The 25,837-nt window shown below is 51.6% G+C and overlaps 1 protein-coding gene across 1 annotated transcript; it reads right to left on the bottom strand.

Annotated features, from left to right (window-relative positions):
* Nucleotides 1–299: 299 nt before the first annotated feature.
* Itga5 (integrin subunit alpha 5) lies at nt 300–23,806 on the bottom strand. The gene is made up of 30 exons (XM_032884229.1): nt 23,316–23,806; nt 16,286–16,416; nt 14,253–14,356; nt 13,992–14,112; nt 13,743–13,804; nt 13,601–13,646; nt 12,881–13,006; nt 12,642–12,686; nt 12,493–12,536; nt 10,838–10,894; nt 10,617–10,669; nt 10,170–10,378; nt 9,716–9,907; nt 9,487–9,532; nt 9,241–9,342; nt 9,029–9,084; nt 8,781–8,935; nt 8,255–8,392; nt 8,089–8,156; nt 7,661–7,811; nt 7,479–7,571; nt 7,287–7,366; nt 7,087–7,167; nt 6,877–6,982; nt 6,356–6,508; nt 4,815–4,898; nt 4,594–4,707; nt 2,531–2,632; nt 1,930–2,052; nt 300–1,354 (listed from the first exon to the last, which is right to left on the bottom strand). Exons 1-30 carry the CDS (start codon nt 23,687–23,689, stop codon nt 1,271–1,273), a joined length of 3,300 nt encoding a protein of 1,099 aa, XP_032740120.1. The 5' UTR covers nt 23,690–23,806; the 3' UTR covers nt 300–1,270.
* Nucleotides 23,807–25,837: the final 2,031 nt, after the last annotated feature.

The following is a 25,837-nucleotide window of genomic DNA, read 5'->3' as shown; positions in this document are numbered from 1 at the left end:
CCCTCGGTCTCATGTAGCCCAGGCAGACCTCAAACTTACTATGCAGTGAGTAGCTAAGGGTGACCTTGAACTGATCCTCGTGTCCCATCTCCAGAATTCTGGGACTGTAAGCACGTGCCAGCATACCTAGCTCCCTTCTTTTGTCTTTTAATGACTTAGACGTTTCTGGGTTAGGGGAAATAACACTCTCGGCTTCTAGTGGGAATAGGCCCACAGGAGACAGATATTTCCTTTTGCCCTACTTTCTGGGTCTAGGATAGGCTTGGTGAGTAGGATGGAAGGACAGACTGCAACTTTGGTCAGTGGGGCAGTGGGTGGGGTTTATTGCACTTGCAACAGAGTTTAAATAAGTTGGGGGCAGTTGGAGGAGAGGGGAGGGTTGGCTAGGGAGAGAGGGGCAGCGTCAGTGCAGCTGGTGGGCAGAACCCAGGTCGTACAGGCCTGGGGCTTCCCGTTCTCTGGGGAATGAGTGAGCCTGCTTGGTCAGGCTGAGGTTCCAGGTCTGTTTGCCACTGTGTCCTGGGCAATTCCCGACTTGCCCTAAGTCAGGGATAAATAGGGTCCTAGGCCCAGGTCTGCAGCTGACCCAAATGTCATCCTGGGTCTGCGAGCATAGGTTCTTAGAATCTGAGACTGGGTTCCAGATCAACCCCAGGCCCCAGACTGGGTCTGGCTCCATTCTCACTCTGACTTCCATGGATCTGGGTCTGGGCCAGCATTGACCTTTGTTTGGGATTTGTCCTGAGCTGGTCCTGCAGCACTGTCCATGCTTAGTGTTCTTTATTGGCCTTCCAGGATAGGGGCTGTTGAAGTTGCCAGGTCTCGGTCCCCAAGTCTCAGGCTCTTCGCTGCAGGCTTCCTTTAGTTCTCTGGCAAGGCCAAAGATGAATCTTTGCAGGCGGGAGTCAGACAGGAAGTCCTGGTGGCATGCCCGGCCCAGAGAACCATGACCGGATTCCCTAATTACAGCTCCAAGTTGATTTCAGAAAAGTCTCTAAAATTCAAAGGCTGAAGGAAGGCTGGGGCTTCTGTCCCTGGACCTGAGGCCCCCATCCGTGAGAGGGCATGTGTAAACGAGGGTCCATCACAGTGCGTGGGGGGAAGGATCCACAAGCTTCTTGCCCCCCAGCTCTGGCCCTTCAAGTATGTCTCTGGGCTAGGGAGAAGTGCTTCTCCCTAGCCCTCAGCACCTTCAGGAAGTGCCTAGTCCCTCCCTACCGGAAGATAGCGGACTGGCTCTTCAGAATCAGGAGTCTGAGATCAGGAGGGCTCAGGCATCTGAGGTGGCTGGAGGCTTGAGCTGAGCTTTTTCCATGGCTGTGCCGTAGGGGAGGGAGCGTTTGAAGAAGCCGAGCTGATGAGAAAAGAGGCACAGTTAGAGATTATATTCTCCCTGACCAGGGGAATGAGGGCTCTCCAGCCTCTACCTTTCCCATCCTGCCAAAGTGGCTTCCTTCAGATACTTTCCCAAGGGGTCCAGCAGATGTGGGAGATCTAAAATCAGGGGGTTTTTATGGGGTGATCATTTGTCAGAGTTTTAAAATGATACGAGTCTAGCCAGGAAGGGTAAACAAGTTCAACTCAACAAGTGCCACATCTGATCGCCTAGCAGTAGCGGCCACCTGTAGGACGCCATCATTTATTGTTAGATAGACGTTAGAAGAGATGACAGCACAAATGTCATCATGTATTTGCCATCTGGGGTTTTGCAATGTGGGCAAACTTATCCCGAGACAGGAGGTCTCTTTGTAAACCGAGGGCTGCAGACTGAAGGGAGGGGTCCAATAGGAAAAGACAAGATGGGGTGTGAGTAGCTAGGGCAGAGATGGGGGCCTGCAACGTAGATCTGAGGGTGGCCTCTTTGATTCTACTGGGTAAAAGGCAGAGTCTGAGAGGCGGGAAGCCAAGCCAAGGCTCGGTGTGGCTGACCTTGTAGAGGACATAGATGAGCAGACCTAGGAGCAGGAGGCCAAAAAGGATGGCGAGGATGATGATCCACAGTGGGACGCCATTGCTGCCTTCTGCCTTGGTCCACTGCACGGCTGTGGCCACCTGCGGACAAGCCAATGACACTGAGAACCTGTAAACTCTTCTCACCCTATTCCTGGCTATGTCTGTCAGATCTGGACCCAGCTCTCATCTTTAGCTGACAGCATTCTGAACTTAAGAGTCCGAAGTGCACATCTGCTGTTTCCTCACACCCAGAATCTTCCTCCCTGGAGCAGTCTAGCTGACTCCTTCATGCCTTGGCTTGCCGTGCACTTCTCCAGGAAGCCCTTCCTGACTCTGTAAGACTGGGTTCAGGTATTCCCAGGACATGTTTCTGTAGACTGTCTTGCCACACGCCACACTGATGTCACTGCCCTCTAGGCTGTGACCTCCAGAGCAGAGACACACATTAATCTGGCTGATCACTTTATCTCTGTACCTAAAAAGTTGGGAATGTTTGCACAAAGCAAGACCAGCCTCTATCCACGTCCTCATCCCGCTTCTTGCGCTTGCCTTCTTTGATCCAGACTCCTGAACTCACCTGGAGTTTCTTTTGGGGCAGCTGCCGAGGCAGGATTTGGTAGGGCATCTTCAGGGCTTCATATACAGCCTCACACTGGAGGCTGAACGGCTGGTATTCCCGCTGTGGGTGGAGAGAAGTGGTCAGAGCAACCCCTATGGAATATAGAGGACACAGGGCTTCCCTACAGTCTCTCAGGATGTGATCGTCCCCTATTATGAACTCACTCTCTCTGATTATCTCGATGCCCCTTAAGAGAGATAATAAATTGAAGTTGGGTAATTATAACTAATGCATAACCAAATAACTACATGTTTAATACATGTTTTTTAATGATTAATATGGGTTAACATCCAGGACCATGGCTGGTCTATAGTGTGTATTCAATAAATGATGGCTTTTTTTCTCTTCCTGCTTCTGCTTGTCTATTCACCATTGATTCATCTCATCCCCTACTCTCTTAAGTTTTCTAAAATATTAGGTGGGTGGTGGCGGCCAATGCCTTAAATCTCAGCACTCAGGAGGCAGAGGCTCTCAGATCTAAGTTCCATGCCAGGTTGGCCTCCAGAGCTAACCAGGGCTACACAAAGAAACTCTGTCTTGTGTGTTATATGTATGTGCACACATGCCAGTGCACATGTTTGATGAGACATATGTGGAGGTCAGAGGACAACTCTTACAAGTCAGTTTTTGCCTCCTGCCTTGTTGAGGCTGGGTCTCTCTTGTTTCTTCCACTGTATGTACTGCATACTCTAGGCTTAGCTAAGCCACAGAACTCAGCTTTGTCCTTGGGTCCTAGGAATTAAACTCAAGTGGTCAGGCTTGCAGACTAGTTCATTTACGCACGGAACCATCTCCCCAATCCTCATTTCTTTTTTCTTATTTATTTTTAAACATTCATTCATTCATTCATTCATTTGAGAGAGGGAGAGAGAGGGAGAGAGAGAGAGAGAGGTGTGTGTGTGTGTGTGTGTGTGTGTGTGTGTGTGTGTGTGTGTTTGGGTATGCACATGCCAAGGCTTGCATAAGGAAGTCAGAGGACAGCTAGAGGGAATCACGCCTCTCATTCTGTCACATGGGCTCTACAGATCAAACTCAGGTTGCGAGGCTTGGAGGTGGGTACTTTTACCCATTCACTGAGCCATCTCATAGCCCTTCTTTTCTGTTTACCTTTTCTCTTCTTTCTTTCATATGTGCATGCACGTGTGGTGTGTGTGGGTGCGAGTGTGGGTGGGTCAGAGGCTGATTGTCAGGTATACATTTAGACAGGCTCTCCCATTGAACCTAGAACTCAGAACTCACCATTTGGTCTCAACTGTCTGGTTGACCTACCATGGGGAGTCCATGTTTTTGCCTCCCGTGTGCTGGGATTACATGTGGGTTGCTGGCACACCAGCTAGGCATTCATTTACGTGGATGCTGAATATCTGAAGTCTGGCTTTCATGTTTGCACTCTCCGGCTCTACCCACTCTGGTCTTTAAACCTATGGACTGCATGTGCTAGTTATGCACTCTACCACTGACCACTGACCTACACCCCCACTCCCTCTGCGGTTTTACTTTTTTTGTGTGTAGTTATTTATCGTTTTTGTTGTTGTTTTTTGATGTATGTTTTTGAGAGATGTAGTCCTGGTTGGCCTGGAACTCACTTATGAAGACCAGGTTGGCCCCAGACTCACAGAGATCCACTAGCCTCTGCTTCCTGAGTGCTCAGATTAAAGGCATGCTCGCCTTCTACTGTTCTTCTATCAGGGCCAGAAAGGGAAGTAGTTGCTCCTACTGTGACCAAGAGGGGGCGCCAAGGACACACGACTGGTCTAAACCAGTCAGGGTGCAGGAGGGAGACCTGGGGGTGTGTGTGTGTGTGTGTGTGTGTGTGTGTGTGTGTGTGTGTGTGTGTGTGTGTGTGTGTGTGTGTGTATCAGCCAGGGTGCAGGAGGGAGACCTGTGTGTGTGTGTGTGTGTGTGTGTGTGTGTGTGTGCTTCTCCAGTAACCAAAGCAGAGGTGGAAGGGCAGGGAAAGAACAGGGTCAGTCCTGCTAGGACCAAAGGTCGGGGGTCCAGGCTGCATAAAGCTCCCTTACCTGCAAGAAGGTCTTGGCCCAGACTCGGAAATGCAGCTGCAGACTCCGGCTCTCTTGGCGATGCAGTGGCCCAAACTCACAGCGCAGCCTGAAACACTTGGCTTCAGGGCATTTCTGGCAAGAAAGAAGGTGTCTGAGATCAGAATTCTGTTCTGGTGACCCTGAGAACTCAAACAGGTGTCCGACACTTGGGACAAACTTCCTTCCCTGCAGTGACTTACCAGGACTTGTGTTCCTGAGGTGGTAGAACTCCTCCCTGGAGCCTCTCGCCTCTGCAGGTGGTGTGGAGAAACCTCTGGATCCAACTGGAAGAAGAGACATCCTTAGCTGCACCTCCTGCTTCATTATAGCACCTACATCAGCCTGAACCTATGTTCCAGAGCCAGGGACCAGATTCTGTCTCTGTCCCTGTGTTCAGCCAGCCCACCTATTGCTGAGAGCAAAGTGTACCTTGCTTTGCACTGTGTAGGGGATGTATAAAGAAATCATTAAGTCTTTCCTGCCTAAGGGCCTTTGTACTGGCTGTTCCCTCTATTGGGAATGTTTGTCCCTTGTCTTACAGCTTTGTCTTTCAGGTTTCAGTTGAATCATTACTTGTTTACTTAGCAGTGCTGGGACTGAACCCTGGGCAATAGTAGGTGAAGTGTTCTACCTGGCTAATGGCTACCTCTTCAAGAGCTGTCAGAGGTCAGCTTTGTACCCCACAGATTCACTTGCCTGTCTTCCTTCTTCCCTCCAAGAATTTTTCACTGTGAGTCTTTGGCTATCCCAGAACTCAGTTTATAGACCAGAGTGGCCTTTAATTCATGGTTGTCCTCCTGTTCCAGCCTCTTCTAAGATTAAAGTTACAGGTGTGACCGTCATGCCTGGGTAGCTTCCCACTTTCGTTTTCCACCCGTCTTCTATGTCACTCAGGGTCTCATGTAAATGGCTGGGAATAATCTTGAACTTCTGATCCCCTTGCCTTACTTCACAAGTGCTGGGATTATAGGTGCCAGCACTTTTCTTCCTTCCTTTTCATTTTTCGAGACAGGCTTTCATTGTGTAAGTCCTGGCTGTCCTGGAACTCACTCTGTAGCCCAGGATAGCCTCAAACTCAGAGATCTTCCTGCCTCTGCCTCCTGAGTGCTGGGATTAAAGGTGTGCACCACCACAACCCGGTTCCTTTTTCTTTCCTTTTTTTTTTTTTAAAGGTTTATTCATTTATTATATATAAGTACACTGTAGCTGTCTTCAGATACACAAGAAGAGGGCATCGGATCTCTTTACAGATTTACAGATGGTTGTGAGCCACCATGTGGTTGCTGGGAATTGAACTCAGGTCCTCTGGAAGAGCAGTCAGTGCTCTTAACCACTGAGCCATCTCTCCAGCCCCACCCGGTTTCTTTTTACTTCTTATTGTCTACCAGCCTTCATTAGCTACAAGCTGCAGGAGTGCGGGGACCTTTTGGTTTCATTTGGTGTGGGGTTTTCCTAGGTCCAGCAGTGTTCACTTTAACATTTACTTCATTAAATGCTGTTTACAAACAAACACACTCTCAAAGAGGGCCAGAGGACAAGTCTCGTAGGACAAGGTGGCATAGATCTGATAGCACACCAGGAGAGAGGGAAGACAACTTCAGGGCAAAGAACACAAATGTAGTAGATATGGATCTTTTCCCTCCCTCCAGACTGTATCTCCCCACCACTTCCAATCCACTCCAGGCAACCTTTCCCCGTCCCATAACCCCATCGCTCCACCCCACGATGACCAGGTCCTCACCTCCAGGCCCTGTGAGTTGGGGGTGTAGTTGGAGGTGCAGTTGTTGAGTCCCGTCACCTTGGTCACATAGAGGAGCTGTTGGCCTTCCAGAGCCTGGGGACAGCTGATCTCCAGCACACCCTGGCTGATGGAGCTGGGCCCCTGGTTAATGAGCTGAGGAGGAAGAGCACACTTTGAGGAAGGGAAAGTTGGTCTGACATGCAGGTCTTGGCCACAGTGTATCAGTCTGAGAACTGAAAGAACATCCAACGGCAGTAAACGTCCACTTGAGCCATTACTCAAGGGTGAGACAAGGGACAAGGTCTCACTCTGTAATCCATGCTAGTCTGAGACTCATAGTATCCTCCCAAAACAGCTTCACTTTGTGAGGCAAAGGACCAGCATGTCCCTCTTCCAGATCTCTCTCACAGGTCCTCTGCATTCTCCAGACTGTCCCTTCTTCTCTTCACCTCACCCTGGTCCTAGGTTTCTTTCCCTTCATGTAGCCGGACCCCTGTGGCTTGTCTGCCAACCTTCCTCACCTCATAGACATGGTGGACAGCAGGGCCCAAGTCTCCCTCCTTCTGAGGCTGGTCTTGAGGATTCCAGTCACTGACTGGGAAAATCACGGCTTCAGGCTTGGAGACACTGAAGAGGAGGATAGTTTAGAATGGACAAAAGGGACCAATGTGTCCTTCTCTAGAAGTCCGTCACCCTTCCCTCCAAAGGCCCCTTTCTGCCTGGGCACTGACCCGTTAAGGGAGACCTGGGCTTGAGCCTCCACCGAGAGCGGGAAGGAGACCATGTTGCTTTGTGAGTTGTTCAGGTTCTTGCTGTGGGATGGAGGTAAGAGTGAAGCAGTTTGAAGGGAACCCCCAGGCTCTGCCGCCTGCCCCGCCTTCCCTTCTTTCACTCACAACTCAGTCCCAGTCCAGGCCCAGTCACTCCCTACCTGAGGATCTGGAAGTCAAATTGGATGGTTTTCTTTGTGTCTTGAAGATGAGGAACAGTGAACCGAAGGCCACCCCAGATCTGTGCAACAAACAGGGAGGAGAAAGGGGCTGTTAGATAGGGCCAGGCTTATCTTGTGCCAGGGCTTGTCTTGTGCTCTCTCCTAGCCCTTCCTCCTCTACCCCTCACTTACACTGGTGCCTGCCTTCATGGGGTTGCCCAGGTCACACACCAGCTGGCGGCTCTGGTTCACGGCGAAGTAGTCACAGCTCAGGCTGGAGAAGTTCTGGGGATAGGCAGGCACAGGTCAGTCAGGCTTGGGCACCCCTCTGCAGGGGATTACCACTGCAGCCCCCCTTGAGAGTGCCTTCTCACCCCTGGGTGTCTGACAAGCCCCGAGTACTCAGCCTCCAGAGGGGCTGTGACCCGCAGCTCGGCTTCATAGGCCCCACCCTCGCCCATATTCTGGGCGTGAAATGTCAGGTTCAGTGCATTCTTGTCACCCAGGTACACATGTTTCTTCTCCCTGGAGGGGCACACAGAGTAAGGACACCAAAGAATGAATCCATCAACCAGGGCAACGGGGCATGCGAATAGCACAGTGGGACTGGCCCTGCTGACTGGGTCCCAGGCTCTGGCAGGCATAAGGCAAGATGCTACATGCAGAATACTGTGTTTAATTTGTCTGGAGCTAGGGAAATGAATGCTCCCTGTAGATAAACCCAAACCCAGAAATGCTCAGCGTCCATGTCAGTTTCAGCGACAGTGTCCCTGTCCCTTTGTCATGTGACAGCCCCACTCACCCATACACAGCCAGCTGCAGGTCAGGCACACAGATGTTGTCTTCACCACAGTCTAGCAAGATCTGGGCCTGAGGAGTGGAAGAGTCTTGAGAGGGGTCCTACCACCCCTTTCCCAGGGCCCTGTCTCTGGGGCGAGGGCTGTCTTCCCTCCAAGTTCTTTCCTTACCTTGTCCTCTATCCGGCTCTTGCTCTGGTAGTGTAGGACTGGCCGGAGGCCATGGCTGTCCATGGGGGCTTTCGGGTCCAAGGAGAAGTTGAGGGCAATGTGAATTGGGGAGAGTTTGTCTCTGAATTCTGATTCATTCTAGGGTCAGGGGAGAGAATTCATGGGATTAGGGATTCTGGGCCCTCAGTGACCCTGCTTCTCAACCTTGCTTCCCCCTCTCTCTGCTCAGGGCCCAAATCTGATCTCATTGCTCTGTAGGCCTAGGCACTTGGTGTCTGGCTCTTCTGACAGAAAGGCTTCTTCTTTAGCCTCTCCCAAGCCCCAGGCTCTTCAGGGAGAACTTCCCAGTCAGTCATCCAGCCACATGCAAGCACACATGCACACCCACCACCACCACCACCACCACCACCACCACCACCACCACCACCACCACCACCACCACCACCACCACCACCACCACCACCAAAGTCCTTTGTTTTATGTGACCATCTACCCAGGCTAGGCCACCCTCATCCTCAGGCCATACCCTGAGGTAGATCTTCATCTCCCTGCAGTCCTCCCGAGCCCCATTCTGGATAAGCAGGGTCTGGGTAAGGGTGGCCTGCTTGGAGGCCAGGAACAGTGCCCTCCGGACCCCTCCCTTCTGCTTCTGCCAGTCCAGTTGGAGTTCCACCTCGAAGCCTGTGGCCAGGAAACAGAGTCAGCTTCTCTTACCTGTTCGACCTAGTCCTTCTGCCCCACCCCACGCTGCCCCACGTGAGCAGCTTCTCTCACCTATAGAGTTGGGTACGTGTTTTCCAGAGGCGTTGAGGCAGAAGCTAAGGTTGATGCTGGAGAAAGACAGAGGAGAAAGTGCTGAGTGACTGGAACTGGCCTCTTACCTGCCTCAGAAAGACCCAGACTAGGACATCCCTGCTTGTCCCTTCCTGAGGCAGATGCAGCCCCCCTGCCTGTACAGATCTCTGCAGGCTCCTGGCTCAGCTCACCAGGATACAGGGTTTCCTTCCAGGCTGCAGCTGCGCTCCTCTGGGTTGAACATGGAGGGGAAGATGGTGAGAGACGCACTGGCAGATATGATGGGCCGACCCCTGCCAAGAGTAGATGTGGGGTAAGCAGAATTAAGGCTGGGCACCTGCTCCAGGACACCAGTTCCCTCTGTACTGACAGCCCCAGTCTTAGTTTCAAAGGGAAAACTAGTTGCCCAGGCTGCCTTAGTCTCCCTGAGTTCATACCTGTATACCAGAGCCTTGTCCACACCAAAGGATCCAACGATTAGATCTGTAGAAAGTCAAGATACTACTCTTTATGGCAAGCCCCAAATCAGGAATGCCTTCATCCAAGGCTTTCTAGTTTCATGGCTCAGAGGCCTGAGCCAGGGGACTGCACCATCTGGTGGCAGCTAGCTAGCACTGCACCCCGAAGCTTGAATTCTAAGAGGAAAAGGCAATAGACACAACTTACCAGGGTATCCATTGCCGTCCAGATCTCGTCCTCCTCGGAGGGCAGAGCCAAAGAAGTCTGGGGCATGGCCAGCTGCCCACAGAGGCTGCAAAACCTGGGAAGGCTTAGTGTTCAGTCCTCCTGGGCCTCCCGGGAATATAAATACAACTCCTTGCTGGGCCTCCCCACCAAACGGAGCCCCAATGGCGACATCTGCAAGACACAACACACATTATTCATTAGGTTAGGAGGCCAGGGGTCCAAATCCCTACCAAAACCAACCAACCAACCAAACAAACAACCTCAGGATCCTCCCCGCCCCCAATCTACCCATTAATTCCTGTTCTAATCTCTTTAAACCCCAATACCCTTGGAAAGTCAAGAGGGGTTTAGTTGACAGAAACCCTCCCACTAAGTTCTTGATCAACTAGCATTCCCTCAACTCAGCCTCAGCCCCCTGGGCCATGATACTTACCGTTGTAGCCGTCTTGGTCCAGGTCCCCCAGGGGTGTCAAGGAGCTGCCGAATCGGCCAAACTCATCTTGGCCAGTGAGGGTGAGGGAGGGCGTAGGCTCTATACCCTCTGGGTGCTGCAGATAGATGTAGACCCTGCCCACCTCCTGAGGTCTCCCGTCAGCTGTCCGCTCCATGAGCAGGGGTGCCCCTACCAGCAGGTCATCTAGCCTGAGGAAAAGGGAAGACCCAAGCATCTTGATACCCCTTGTCTTGCTATAATTTATTGCCCTTGTGGGGGAGACCCAGGCATTCTGGATTCCCAGGAGACCTGAGGGCTCTTCTTGCCCTGACCAAGGAGAAGGCAAGCATGAACTGAGTCTAGAAAAAACACCCTGAGGGAGTAGTCTGCCTGCACGTTCACACCCCCTGACCAGGTCTGGAAGGTGCATCCCTTCCCGTCACTCACCCATCTCCATTGGTATCGGTGGCAGCTACGGCATAGCCAAAATAGGAGGCCATCTATGGGGACAAAGGGCAGCATGGACTCAGAAAAAGATTGGTCAGTACATGGGATCCAGAGAGGCTGTAAGTGGACATTCAGAGGCTCCAGAGAAGGTGGGAAGTTTGACGCTGGTGGCCCAGGGCTGCAGGTTAGATGGCAAGAGGGAGAAGTGAGGGTACCCTCACCTGTTCTCCTGAGACGTTGTAGAGGGAGTGGATGTCTGAGCCATTAAGGACAGTGACCTGGAGATGAAGACAAAGGCCTATAGTTCCTGGATGCCCCATGTCTGAAGGTCTGGGACACATGGGACAGGTACTTCTTAGGGGAACCTTAGCACTCTTCTGACTCCTTCCTAATTTGCCTTGCCTCCACCTATGGGTTTTCTCTACTCCTTCGCTGTTTTGCCTTCTTTCTCCATATCCTTTCTGGATTTTTCATCCCTACCCACTAGATTCTAGTGACCAGAATCAGAACAGTGGGACCCAGATCAGTGGTCTTTGGTCTTTGCCTCTCAGAGACTGAAGAAGAGCGTAGCAGGCAGTAGGCAAACAGTAATTGTGACTGGATACACTTTGGGGCTCCAAACCCGACAGATTCAGAACTCTAGCCATCCCTCATCTACCAGAGTCTGCAAGGTACTCACATCTCCGCTGTCTCCTCTTAGCCACTGACCTAGCAGACCTCCAAGTCTCTTGGATCTTGCTCTCTGCCCCACTGCTCTGCTGAGATCTGGTATGAGCCTTCCCAGGACTGGCTGGACTGGGTTTTGGGTTTCCCCCTGGCACTGGTGCCGGAGAGCAGATGGAGGACTGTGATTCCCACCTGTACACTCCAGGGGCCCCTGCAGCCACTGTCAGTCCCTGCCTCTGGGCCAGCCCTCTAAGGCTCTGGCGTCTGGCCCCATTGCCTGTGCTTGTTCAACCCTCCCTTATGATCCTCACTCTCTTTTACCTTATGAGGCTGCAAACTAGTCCCAGTCCTATATTCTCTGTGTTCTTCATGCCTGTGCCTGGGACTCCCTCCTGCCCCATCTGTGTGGGACCCTCACAGAACCTTCCCTGCGGCACCCTCTCTGGAAGGAGGTTACTGCTTTCCTAAAATGTGCTGTTATCTGAAACTTCCAATTCAGAAAGAGCACGAGATTTGGAATATGATAGATATTAAATATTTATCCAGCTGCCCCTAAGCAACATAGTTGGTATTTTAGGACGACAGTTTTCTTATGTGCAAACTGGCAAGATTGTGCTGCACCCCACGGGCCTGTGGTGGGGAAGGGAACACCATCATGGACGGACAGTGTCTGGGACATCGAGAGGCTCATGGACAGTGGTTTCATCAAGATTAAAGCTGTGCGTTTTATCCCACATATTTGACTAGGTTCTCCTTAAGAGATGGGATAAGATGTCTTCAACTCATCTCTCACCTTGCCTTAATAAATGTTGTTAATTGAGCGACCGTGTGTGGCACTTGTCACGGTCTAATAATAGCCGGTGCCTGCACACGGTCTAACGATTTACAAGTGCTTTCATTCCCCTCGCAAGTGCCTTGTGAGGTCAGAACTATTATTACCCCATTGTACATGGAAGAAGCAACTTAGAGCGGTCAAGCAGGGGACAGTGTAGCGATAAAAGAACAGATGAACCTGTCCAGAGCCAGTGCCGGAATTTGAACCTGCGTCTGACTTCACACACTTCCTTCCCTTGAACCAGACTTCTCAAATCTGGTGTGTTCTCCCAGAGCCTAGGCTCTGATCTATCTTTTCGATGTCCCCAACAAACTGCCACTCAAGGCTCTGTACTTAGTCTGGGTGAGAGGCAGAGGGTGGCGGGCGGGGTCTTACATAGCCATAGGTGAGGTTTCCTTTGGGCACGCCAGCAACAAAGTCTGCAAAGAGAAGAAACTGATGGGCGGAGGCGAAGACAGTGTGGACTCAGAATGTTGTTTTGGGCTTTCTCTCCAGCCCCCACTTTGGCCTGAAGACTCGCTTACCTTCTGTGTCATCACCACTGAATTCACCTACAGCCACAGAGTATCCTGGGGACAGAGTGCGTGGATGTTAGCATTGCCTCCTTGGGGACCCCTATTCTCTGGCCCTCAATCCCTTCATTGTCAGCCTGTACACAAGTATGGCAGCAGAGCTGGCGGCACTGAGTGGGAGAAGCAGGGAGCCGAGTGAGGATAGAGGCCCCCGATTTCCCCTCCCATCCTCTCCCTGCCCGCTTGCCTACCCAAGTAGCTGTCATCATAGACGGAGCTGGCCTGGCGGGTCTGCAGCTGCCCCTGAACAGGGTTGATGAGGTACTGTGGGTAATAGGACTCCGAGATCTGCTCTTGAGTGGCCGACAGGATCTGGCCTGGAAGGAGAGCAGGGTGATAGGCAGGGGGAGGTCACAGAGGCTTTGGGGAGACTGGATAGGATTTTAGAAGTATGGATCAAAGCTGGGTAGTGGTGGCACATGCATTTAATCCCAGCAGTTGGGAGGCAGAGGCAAGTGGATCTCTGAGTTCAAGTCCAGCCTGGTCTACAAAGTGAATTCTACACAGAGAAACCCTGTCTTGAAAAAACAAGACAACACAAACCAGGGTTGGGGATTTAGCTCAGTGGTAGGGCGCTTGCCTAGGAAGCGCAAGGCCCTGGGTTCGGTCCCCAGCTCCAGGAAAAAAAAAAAAAAAAAAGAAAATCCCTTCCCTCTTTGGGGCTGGAGAGATGGCTCAGTGGTTAAGAGCACTGTCTGCTCTTCCAGAGGTCCTGAGTTCAATTCCCAGCGACCACATGGTGGCTCGCAACCACCTATAATCAAATCTGGTGCCCTCTTCTGGCCTGTAGTTGCATACATGCAGGCAGAAAGCTGTATGATGTATACATAATAAATAAATAAATGTTTAAAAAAAAAAAAAAGAAAAGAAAAAGTTTGGATCAAGGAAAGGATGTGGGAGGAAGGGCTTACCTTGCCAGAAGTAGCTCCCAGGTCCTCCTAGGACCACGCGGCCAGTCTGTGGGGAGGTGCGGAGAAGGGGAATGAGTGTACCTTACGGTCTGGTACTGACTCTAGATCCTCACTTACCGCCTCCCCTCCCCAATCACCTCACCTTGGTGAACTCGGCACTGAAGCCCCCTTGGCAGTAACCCTGCCCTGCTGCACTGCCAAAATCTGTGAGGGAAGAAGACAATAAAATGAGCTAGCGGCACACTGAGTGCTGACAGGGAAGAGAGGCAAGAGCGAGAGAGGAGACTGGGCAAGAGTCTCCTGAGCAGCACTGAAAGTACAAGCTAAGCCCCAAGCGCCTGGGGCCCTCCCATGGAGAAGGCACAGCCGCTCCACACACTCTGGCCCCTACCTGAGCGGCAAGGTGCATACTCCAGAATCCGGGTGAAGTTTTCTGTGGAGAGGTAGCAGGTGCCCACTGGGTCATTCTGTGGGTCCTTTTCTGTGCGCCAGCTATACAGTGGAGCGCATGCCTGGGAGGGCGCGGGGCAGGGGGTGTTCATATTTAGCTTTGTAAGATGACCACTCCCTCCCCCCAACCCCCACAGGCCTGGCCCTCTCTACCACAGCTTAACCCTTAGCGACCACACCACTGAGCCCATGCATGCCTCACCAAGATGGAGGAGCCGTGGGCCCGAACCGTTGCCCCGAACCACTGCAAGGACTTGTACTCCACAGGTTCCTCACTGTACAATGAGGACTCCAGGATGCGGGAGCCTTGGGGAAGTTGAAAGTGGACTGTCACACTGGCTCTCAGGAAGGCGACCCTAGCCTTGGCCTAGGATTCACTCAGCATTTCTAGACCCCAGAGTCTCACTGGGACAGGTATACGGAAGGAGTTTTAGACTCCTTTGTGTAGCTGGACTTGACTGGTTCTCACTCTCCTTACACATGCGCGTGTGTGGGTACACATACACACATCGACAGAAACACACACACATTCACAGAAACACACACACATTCACAGAAACACACACACACTCACAGAAACACACACACACACATACACACACACAGACACATAGACACACATTCACAGAAACACACACATATATACACACACTCTCACAGAAACACACACTCATATACTCACACATCCACAGAGACATACACACAGACACACAGACACACACACACAGACACACACACATACACACACACACACACACACACACACACACACATACACACACACACACACACACATACACACACACACACAGACACACACACAGACACACACATACAGACACACACACAGACACACACACACTCTCACAGAAACACAGACTCATATACTCACACATCCACAGAGACATACACACAGACACACAGACACAGAAACACACACACACACACACACACAACACACAGACAAGACACACTCATATAACTCACACATCCACAGAGACATACACACAGACACACAGACACAGAAACACACACACACACACACACACTCTCACAGAAACACACACTCATATACTCACACATCCACAGAGACATACACACACACACACACACACACACACACACACACACACACACACACACACACACACACACACACACACCAGATTCCCAAGTTGGCTCCTTGGCTCCTCTGACTTCCTTGTAGCTGGAACAGGACATTTTCACTGTGGTACTGGGGAAGATTGGCCAAGTCCCATGGCTGATCTCTGTCTGTAGCCAGCCCTGTGTCTCTAACGGCCTCTCCTTTCGCCTCCACACTAGACTTTCCTTTCTGTCTCTTCCCAAGTCTGAATTCTGCCCTCTGTAGCACTGTCTTCCTTGCTCTTCTTACTGTCCTCCACCTGTCTCTCAGAATTTTTATTTATTTGTTTGTTTTAAGACAAGTGTCTCACTATGTAGCCCAGGCTGGCCTTGAACCTCTGATGCTCTTTCTGCCTTAGCCTCCTGTGCCCTCGGGCTTTTTGAAGTCAGCCTTAGGAATTGGGGCTGTAACTCAGTGGAGCAGCACATCTTTACTATGCATAAAACTTTGGGTTCAATGCCGTCAGAAATTAGCTGGCCCCCACATTTTTATGCTTGCTTTTTCTTGCCCTCTTATCTCTGAGGACAGACTGCCTGAGTTCACAGCCTTGCTTTCTTACTAGCTGGGTGACTTAACCTCTGCTTCCTCCCTCACAGCATGGGGACACTAATACTTCATACAGTTGCCGCAGGATTAAGTGAGCCAAGGCACTCCCCACAGTGCCTAGCATGGAGTAAAAGCTCCCTGAGCGCTTGCTGAACAGCCTCAGCCTTCATAGCCCATCTGCCTGAGGGCTGAGCTCCCTGGGGCAGTGGCTCAATCGCTGTGACCAGTGTGCACTATCACTTAGCTGAGGAACAGAACTCTGCAGCCTCCTCTGCCTTTGTCTGCATTATGGCCCTGGCCTCCCAGAGCTGTGGGTGATTCAGTGGAAATGAGAGCCACATGTTTCTGAATCATGCCCGCCCTTCTTGGGCTGGGCTGGGAACATGGAGTGAGTGCCACGGGGAGCCCATGGCTAGGAGCTGGATGGAGCACCAGAACTACTACGGGGGAGCACCCCTCACAGCAGGATCCCCAGGCCCTACCCCCAAACTGCAGGCCCACCCACCCACTTACGCTAGGCCCCTCCTTGAACTCTTTCAGCCTACCTTTGCTGTCAAATTGAATGGTGCTGCACTGGATAGGACTGGTGCCCCAGGGACACACATAGACAGCGCCACCTTGCAGTACACCTGGTTGGCTAGTGTTAGCCTTGGGTGCCCCAACCAGCACACTGACTCTGCAGAGGGGAAAGGAGAAGTGGATTAGGATGGGTCCTATTTCCAGGTCAGTGTCTGGAGGCAGGATGCACCCAGACCTTCGGGGGAAGAATGGGGGTGGGGTAGATGTCCCTTGGGTTGTATTTATATCTCAGAAGATGCCACGGATGCCAGAGGCAGGGGCTGGAGTTCAGGCATTCCCCATGTGCTGCTGTCACTAACTCAGCTCCTCCCCTCCTCCCCCCACACTCCCCTACCTTCTTCCCCTACTACTAGAGAGGAGAAACCAGAGTCAGTTCCTGGAAAGGGGAAAGAAGGCTAGGGTCTGGACTCTGGCTTTTTTGTCTCTTCCATCTACTTGCCAAGGTTAGGTGTCCAGCCCAACTGGGGCTGTAGCCCAGGAGTGGAGGATGTGCTTGGCACACACAAGGCCCCCAGCACCAGGCTAAGAAACAATACCAAATGCAATGTATGACCTTTGGTTGAAAATGGATTAGTGTGTGTGTGTGTGTGTGTGTGTGTGTGTGTGTGTGTGTGTGTGTATGGTTTTTCTCTGTGTAGCTCTGGCTGTCCTGGAACTCAGTCCTTAGACCAAGCTGGCCTCAAAGTCACAGAGATTCCCCTGCCTCTGACTTCCAGGATTAAAGGTGTGTACCACTACTACCCAGCATATATATATATATATATATGTATATGTATGTATATTATATATGTATATATATGTGTGTGTGTGTATGTATGTATGTGTATATATATGTATATATATGTGTGCATGTGTATATATATATGTGTGGGTATGTGTATATATATGTGTGTGTATGTGTATATATATATGTATGTGTGTGTATAGATGTGTGTATGTGTATATATGTGTGTGTATGTATATATATATGTGTGTATGTGTATATATATGTATGTGTGTATATGTGTATATATATGTATGTGTGTATATGTGTATATATATGTATGTGTATGTGTATATATGTATGTGTGTATATACATACACATTTATATTAAAGGGACAATTCAGGCTCCTATAGAGCGTCACCTATTTTGTATCCTTTCTTCCCAAGCCTTTTCTCCCCTGGCTGGAACTCGGGCAACTGGCCACTTAAGTCTTGGGGCATGTTGGAGGAAAATGTGAGTCTCTGAAATCAGGACTATGAAAGCAGGCCACTTCCTGGGCCTGGCTTGCCCCACCCTGTGGCCCACAGTGGACCTCACCTTCCTAGCTGGGGCTCTGCCACACTCTCCCACAAATCGGCCCCAGAACATTGGACTCAAATGCTCTTCTTTTGGATCCTCTTCCTGGACACACATGTCTGAGATGGGGTCCTCTAAGGAATGGCTGCTGGCATTCCTCCTCTACCAGCTCTGGTCCTTTGCCTCTGGGGTCTCCACATAACTCTCCTCTACTAGTCCTGGTCCCTTGCCTCCAGGCCCTCCACACGGCCACAGCCTTCTCTCCTGGCACTCTCCTCAGGATCCCCTGCAATGACTGCATCTGGCAGTCTGGGCAGCTTTCCTTGGCTCCCCAGCTCTGGGCCAGTGTCCCTGCCAGCCTTGGCCTCTGCTCTCCTCCCCTGCTGCCACTGGCATTGCTCCTCAACCCCCGCCTGTCCCCAGCACTGCTTGCTCTCCTGATTTAGATGCCCAGGTCCCCTCCTATCTTTTAAAATTATTCATTTAACATGTATGGATATTTTTGCATGTATGTGTGTTTATGTGTTGTGTGGGTACTTGGTTCCAGAGGAGACCAGAAGAAGGCACTGGATCTGCTGGGACTGGAGTTACAGGTAGTCATGAGTGGCCGTGTAGGTGCTAGGAATTGAACCCTGGTCTTCTGAAGAGCAGCCAATGTTCTTAACCTCTTCTTCTTTTCTTTTGTTTTGTTTTCCGAGACAGGGTTTCTCTGTGTAGCCCTGGCTGTCTTAGAACTCACTCTGTAGAGCAGGCTGGCCCTGGACTCAGAGGCTGGCCTGCCTCTGCCTCCAGGGTGCTAGGATTAAAGGCTTGTGCCACCACTGACCGGCTTCTTTCTTGATCTCAAATCACAGGTCTCTTCACCCCTCATGGTTTCTGTACCCTCTCAGCTTTCAACATTCCCAACACCTACCCTTTTCTTGCCAGTGGCTGTTCCTCAGTCTTTATCAATAGGAATGAGGGCCCAGAAGGGGACTTGTTGAGAAAAGGTGAGGATATCTTCTGAGAGTCAGGTATACTGAGGGGGAGGGTAGGGGTCTAAGATGAATAGGTGATGAGTGCAGAGAGGAAGGCAGTCCCCAGGACACCAGGGAGTATGGGTGGAGTGTGAGAGGACAGGTGAGAATGGATAAGGCAGGGGTCCAGAGAAACAGGATGGGAACAGACAGGAGGTGCCTTAAGTTATAGAGTGGAGAGGGGAGGTGCCAGCTTTGGTTACCCTGGGGACAGGAAATGTTTACTGCCTGTGGCTTCCTGTCAGTTTTCAGCCTCTCACTTCTCCATTTGTCTCCCACTTCTCAGGCATTAAAGCCAATTAGAGGTTTGAGATACCACCCCACAAGCCTAGTGACTTTCATGAGAGGATTCTGGGAAAAATGGGAAGCTACAGCCCCCAGGGAGGGGAAGGGGTGCCCCACCTCCCGGGAGCAAAGGGGTGTGGTCCTCGTGTAGCTCAGGCTGGTACAGAGAACTTGTCCACTGCCTTTGGTTCCACAAGAATGAGGGCAGAGCCCAGGAACCAGACTGCTGCACCGGGAGCTGAGAGCTCCTGTTGTTGCACTAGCTCAACACGGGCTTGAGTTTCCTCTTCCTCTGGGTTCTATCAGGATCCCCAAAGTTCTCCCATACTGCCTGCATTTGTGGAGAAACCGAGAAAGAAGCACTTGTCAGTCCTTTAAAAGACTGTGAAGTTTGTAAACCCATAGGCCAGGGGCATATCTGTTCACTGTGTGAAGGTTTGGGGATCCCAGAATGCAAACAGGGGTCATGGATCCAGACCAGGCCTGACGTCTACCCGAGGTTTTTGTGGCGTGTCCATTTGTGTCCATTTTAGTAGTCCTCATTCTGGCACTTAAACATGCCAGGTGAGGTGCCTGTGCCAAGATTGCCATGTAAGCTTTTTTTTTTTTTAAGATTTTATTTATTTTTATATATTGTGAGTGCACTGTTGCCGTCTCCAGACACAACAGAAGAGGGCATCGGAACCCATTACAGATGGCTGTGAGCCACCCTGTGGTTGCTGGGAACTGAACTCAGTACCTCTGGAAGAGCAGTCAGTGCTCTTAACCACTGAGCCATCTCTCCAGCCCATATATGTAGGCTCTTTACCCTTATTCTTTTCCTACCTGCTGCTTGCTAACATCTACAGCAGTAGAATCCTCATAGTAATTCAAGAGGGTACCAAGGGAGGGTCGCTTGGGCTATTTTCAATATTGCAGAAAGCCTAACGGAAATCATGCATTTACCTGATAAAGCATCCCTGGCTAATTAAAACTCAAAGTGCATTTGCTTTTGGCTGGCGTTACACCGACTGGTATGGGGAACCTGGTTATCTCAGGCTGGTCAGAAGCTATGATTGGCAGCTGTAGATACTTTTGGTTCAGAAAAGATGAAAAGACCATTAATTATCTCCCACTGGATGCAGCTTGGCAGTTAGACTCTATTGGAGCCCAAGGGAGGAATACTTGGCATCATTTCTCTGGAAGCCTCAGAGTCTGGAGATTCTAAGTTAGTCCTTTGAGACCATCTGGAAGTCACTGCGCAGAACATCCACTGGCTTTAGGACTAATGCAGATGCCCTCCGAGGGCCACCTCGGTTCTGACATCCCTCAACAAGTCCCCAAACTGCTGCCCTAGTCTTACGACCTTACTTGAGAGACTAAACCCAAGAGAAGTCGCGCCCATCCAGGGTTGCTCAGAATCTTTCCCAGGATGTGAACAGAATCCTGGAGTCCTGTAATGCTGCTTCCTAGGCTAGTATTCTGTTCTGCCCCATTGCCAAAACATCCCCTCCTCTCTTCACTATCTTCCTAGCCAGGCTTCTGATTAACTAAGCCCTTGTTCAATATTCAGTTACTGTTTGACTCCCCTGGCTTGACAAGGTCAGGGTAGAGAGCAGTAAGCGGGTCAGCGCCCCGCTCCCGCACTCCTACGTCATTCCTGACCAGGCCAGAAGTGGACCCCGTGTACATCCCAGTGTACATCCCAATGGGAGACATCTGGTTGGTTGAGTAAGAGCTGCCTGTAGCAGACTGGTCCATTTAAAGGTCACTTTCACTCCTCTAGCCTTTCTCAGTGATGAGTTGCTTTTGAGGGATTCCTAAGCTAACTTCTAGCTCTAAATTTCTATGACTTCTGAAGCAACAACTCTTTCTCTGCTCCACATAGTTTTTTTTTTAAAAACAATCCAATGAGAAGTGGATATGAAAGCTCATGAGATATGCGAGGAAACTATTATAACTACTATAGTTATTAGTGAGTACTGCAAAGCATGTAAGGACTGAGGATGTAGCCCAAGCAGGTGGACTGCTTGCCAAGGCTGCACAGAGGCCCTGGGTTCAATCTCCATAAACTGGGTGTGGTGGAAGGTGTGACAGAGCCTGCCTACAATCCCAGCACTCTAGAGAGGTAGGATCAGGAGTTCAAGGCCATCCTTGGCTACACAATTTGAGGCCAGCCTGGGAATGAATGAATGAATGAATGAATGAATGCAAATAAGGAAGAGAGGAAAACTTAGAATGAGGAGGGTGTCAGGGAAAAATATCAGAATCAGGAATTCCCCCACAAAACTCAGGCCTTGCATATGTTGCTCAACCTCTGTGGGCAGGCACCTTTTAGATATTGTCTCAGTCAGTCCTAAGAATAAGTTAGGCATCATGTCCAAGGGAAGGCCGAACTGCAAGGGTTTAAGTAACTTGCTCAAGTCCCAGCTCTTTAGTAAATGGTAAACACTCAGACCCAGAGCTGCCTGGCTTTAGGCTTCACCCTTTATGTCTGTAACCTCTGCAGAGCTCACCCTGTTCTCTTCAACACGAGAAGTAATGTGGGAGAAACAAGGAATACCAAGACCACAGCCACAAAGGGCATAGTTTTTCCTCACGAGAGGGCGGGGGCGGGCTAATACACACAGGTGCTGAGAGGGAGGTCATAAGGAAGGAGACTGCCCTAGAGCTTGTGCTCAGAGCAAAGGGGAGGGAGGGAGTGCAGTGTGAGCTGGACACCTGAGTTCTCTTGAGGAAAGAAGAGGCTGGGTCTTGTTTTAGAAACCTCAGGGGCTGAAGGATCAGGTCAGGGGTCACCAGGAGTGCAAAGTCCAACAGATGTTTTGAAAGAGAACTGACAGTTTTGTGTGGGGTGGAGTGACACCCTGAAGTGAAGACCCTATATTCCTCCATTCTTTCTGCTCCATTAGGGTTGTGGTAAGAAGTTTGGGGGACCCTGGCAGAGGCTCCAGGACAGGGTGATGAAATGAGGTTTGGGCAAGAGGCCAGGGTGTGGGGTGGGGGTTGGGTGGGGACCTTGAAAAACCTCAAATTCAACGACTGTGGCCTACTTATCTTTCTGTTTCTCCATCCCTAAGTTCCTCAGATAAAGCAAAAAGCAAAAAAAAAAAAAAAAAAAAAACAAACAAAAAACTGTCCCTTCCCCAACCAAATTAGCTAGAGTTAACCCCACCCCAAGCCCCTAATTAAATAACAGCTAAAATCAGATGACTTCTGACAAAGGTCCTATCAAGCCCTGAGATCCCAGGGTTGGTATAAGTGTTGCTACGGGCAGAGTGAGGCTCAGAGCTAGGAGGTGGAGAAACATCCACTGCTGTCATCAAAGGGGTTCAGGAATCTGGCATCTGGGGTTCCTTGGCCCAGCAGCTGGGACTGTCACTTTTCTTTTACTTCCCGACCTCCTCTCCTTATTTAAACAAACACAGTTTGTTTCAATGTGGCCTCTGATTTCCCCAAGCCTGTGGGCACCAGTCTAGGTCCGCTTATTACCCGGAAATAAGGATTCTCCAAAGAGATTTTCAGGAACCTTCGTTCTGATGCTCTTAGGCCCAGAGAGCCTATGTCTTTCCAGCTTCTGACCCTAGTCCCAGAAGTCTGAGTCTCAGTTCTACTACAGCCGACAAGCTACAGGAAATCAGCTTTTCTCTTCCTCCCAAGAGCTGGAGCAAGAGGGAAACCGCCCACCCCCCTTCAGGCGCGCGCACTCACACCCCTCCCGACACATCCGTGCACCGCCCTGGATTGATCCCGCCTCTAGCCCCAGTACCCCCAGTGCCAGGGTCCTGGGATTCTCCCTAAGTTCCTGGATCCCCTCGCCTGAAGAGGTTGGGGGTTGGAGGCAATTCAGGAGACTGAGGAGAAAGGGGAGGGAGCCTCTGTCCTCCCGGGTCTTTCCCTAGTGTGAGTTGATGGGGGAGGGGAGGATGAGACTGGCCCCCACGTAACCTTCCGACCCCCTCAGTCTGTCTTCCCTCTAACTGCACACGCTCACCCAGCTCCAACCCTCTCAATGGCCCCACGGAGGATCTCGAGGTTCTTCCACTGCTCCCTAAGGTCCTGCCCGGCCTCCGCGCCCCCCTGGACTCCCACCCGCCACAGGTCTCCCGCAGCCCACAGATCGCCAGAGACCCTAAGCTTTCTGCGCCCTCTCCTCCCGGTTGGCCCATAGACCCTGCCTGTACTTCTCCAGCTTCTAGATTCGAGTTTTCTCCTCATGCCACACAAGTTTCGACAACGATCTCACACTCCACGTCGGCCACGGTCCCTCCCTGCGGCAGCGCGGGCCCCCAATTCTAGCAAGGGCCCCCAACTCAAGTCTTAGTCTTTCCAAACTCCGCCCTCCAACTCAACTCCTGGTCGCCTCCAGTACTCGGCGCGCCCCCAGTCTCCAGGTGGCCCCCTGCCCGCTTCCCGCCTCCAACCTCGCCACTCACCCGTCCCTTCCCGGCCGGTAAAACTCCACGGAGAAGCCAAAGAGGGAGCCGGGGGGCCCGGAGAGCACCGCCGGGGCCTCCGCGTCTAGGTTGAAGCCCCCAACCTGGAGTGGTGGCGGCCACAGTAGCAGCAGCAGCGGCAGCAGCGGCGGTAGGCGTCGGGGCCCCCAGCGCAGCAGCACCGCGTGGAGAGGAGATCGTGGCGACCGTGGCGTCCAGCTCCCCATAGCGCCCGTTCTTCCCTGTCCTGGGGCCACCGACCCGGAGCCGCTTCCTAAACCTCCCAGAGGCGAATGACTCAACGCGGGGAGGAGTTTGCCCAACTCCCGGCTGGGCCCTCCCCCCGGCCGCCGGGTCGGCTGGCGGGGGGGCATTCCTGGGTCCCAGGGACGCTGAGGCCGCGCCCCGCACCCCGAAGGGGCGTGGGGGGCCGCACCTCTGCACCCCTGGCTCCGGCCCCAGCTGGAGGCCGGTGGTCTGGCCTGGCTCAGACTGGGCGGGCTTGGGTTCTTCTCCCTCCTCTCCTGTTCCCCCTCCTTCCTCCCCCTCCTTTCCAGATGTACAACGTAAACGCTCGGAAAAGTAGTCGGAAAAAGGGAGCAGAAAATTTCCTAATGAGGAAAGGAATCACCTCTGGGGGGCGGAGGGAGCCTGAATATTGTGTGCGGGGGTCTCCCTCATTTCTTCGGGGAAAAGAACATTGGGGTCGAGCGACAGGGGACTCCTCTGGCGTCCAGCCAACAGGGATTCCCCTTGCCTTCCGGGGCCACTGGGTGCATCGGTTCCTGCCAGCTGGATTGGGGACTCTGCAGCCCAGTTATTAATGCTTTCAGGGAGCCTCCTGGAGCAACTTTGTTGGCCTCACGAATTTCGCGGCTGCCCCTCCCCAAGCTGATAGAGTGGAAAGCACAGGAGTTTTGGGGTCTCTGACACAAGAGCATTCGGCCTTAGCTCTCTAGCTGTTAATGTAGGGGTTGGAAGTCTCTGTTATGGCCCTTTCTTGGATTTGGTACTTGACCAAGTGGCCAGCCCCTCAATTCAGTTTCTTCATCAAATTGCCTGATTCCCTGGATAAACCCCAGAAAGATAAGTAGCAGTTGTGATGGTGGTGGTGGGGAGTCTTCAAAGGGAACCAATTCTCAGTTTCTCTTGGTGGTGGGAAACCCAAAGACACTCCTATGGCTTGTGTAAGTGCAGGTACCTTTCTAGCCCCTAGCTCAGGCTGTGTGTGATGAGATCACCTTTCAGGATTCTAGCCTTTATCTTGGTCTGGGGGAGGGGTGAGAGGCCTAGAGTCTCCCCTAATCCCCTTCCCTTTCTACTCTCCTCTGTGCCTTTTCCCTTCAGGACTTCTCCCCTTTCAAAATAATGCCCACAAAGTAAAATCCTGCCCCCTTCTTGCCCTTCTCTTTCGACCCATTGTGGCCTATGGGAGTTCCAAATAAAAACCCCAGAGTCATTTTTCTTCCTGCTGTATGCTTCCTCTCATTCTGTTACTCTTACTCTGCTTTCTGTCCCCAGTCACCCAGCTAGATCTTCAGAAGCAGATCTCCAGAGTCAACTGCAGCCCCAGAGAGAGGCCAGTTGGACAGACCACAGCCACGATGGCTCCATTCCACGTTCACATCTGCAGGTCCTGACCCTTTGCCAGGTGGGGAACCTAAGGAATCTGTGGGTCAGGATCTGGGTCAAGCAGTACCTCTGGTGTGACTGGCCAGGGGGACCCCAGCTGGAGAGAAGGATGGAATTTTACTGTTCACAGACACCCCTGTGAGGCTTGGTCCCACATGTGTGAATCCAGCCCTCTCCTTTCTCAGCCCAGACTTTTAGATTTTTTTCCCCAGGATTTAGGAGCTAGGGGAGGGGGGGGGGTGTATGCAGCTAGGGAGGTGTGTGACTCAGATCCTCCCAGGAGCCTTGGTGGGGGACAGGGGACATAGTGTCCTGCCCTGGTCCTCCTCCTCAATCCCCCACCATTGGCCAACTCAAACAGGCCCCCTCCCTGTCCATTCCTTGCTCCTGTTTACACAGGAGCCCCTTAGTCATTCTCTGGCTAGCTGTTCTGCTCTCCCCAATATCCCTCCTCTCTTGGCTCTCTCTGCCCTTATAAGTCCTCACCCAGTGGCCCTGACACCTCTGGCGTTCTCACTTGCCTTCCTTGCCTTTGCCTAGCCTCCCTTTCCTCTACATCTTGTTGAGTCTGAACTGGAATTTCTTCCTGCTTGGAGATGCTTCAGCATAACCCTCCAGGCCAATTAGAGAAAGATCCCCAGAGGCTATCCATCTAATCTTCTTTGGAAGAGAAAATTGCTATAGAGTGATGACTGTTTAATTAAGGTCACATGGCTAACCAGTTGTGGAGTGTTTAGGACCCGAGTCTTTAAAATTTTGTTTGTCTGTTTACACTTATTTTGCATGTGTGAGATCGTGCACAGATAATGACACACATGTATGGGTCAGAGTACTACAGAGCAGCTGGTTCTCTTATTCCACCATGTGACTCCCTGGGATCAGACTCAGAT

Source organism: Rattus rattus, chromosome 1 (genome assembly GCF_011064425.1).
Source record: "Rattus rattus isolate New Zealand chromosome 1, Rrattus_CSIRO_v1, whole genome shotgun sequence".
In the NCBI taxonomy this organism is placed as follows: Eukaryota; Metazoa; Chordata; class Mammalia; order Rodentia; family Muridae; genus Rattus; species Rattus rattus.
This window is presented reverse-complemented; position numbering and strand designations above follow the sequence as displayed.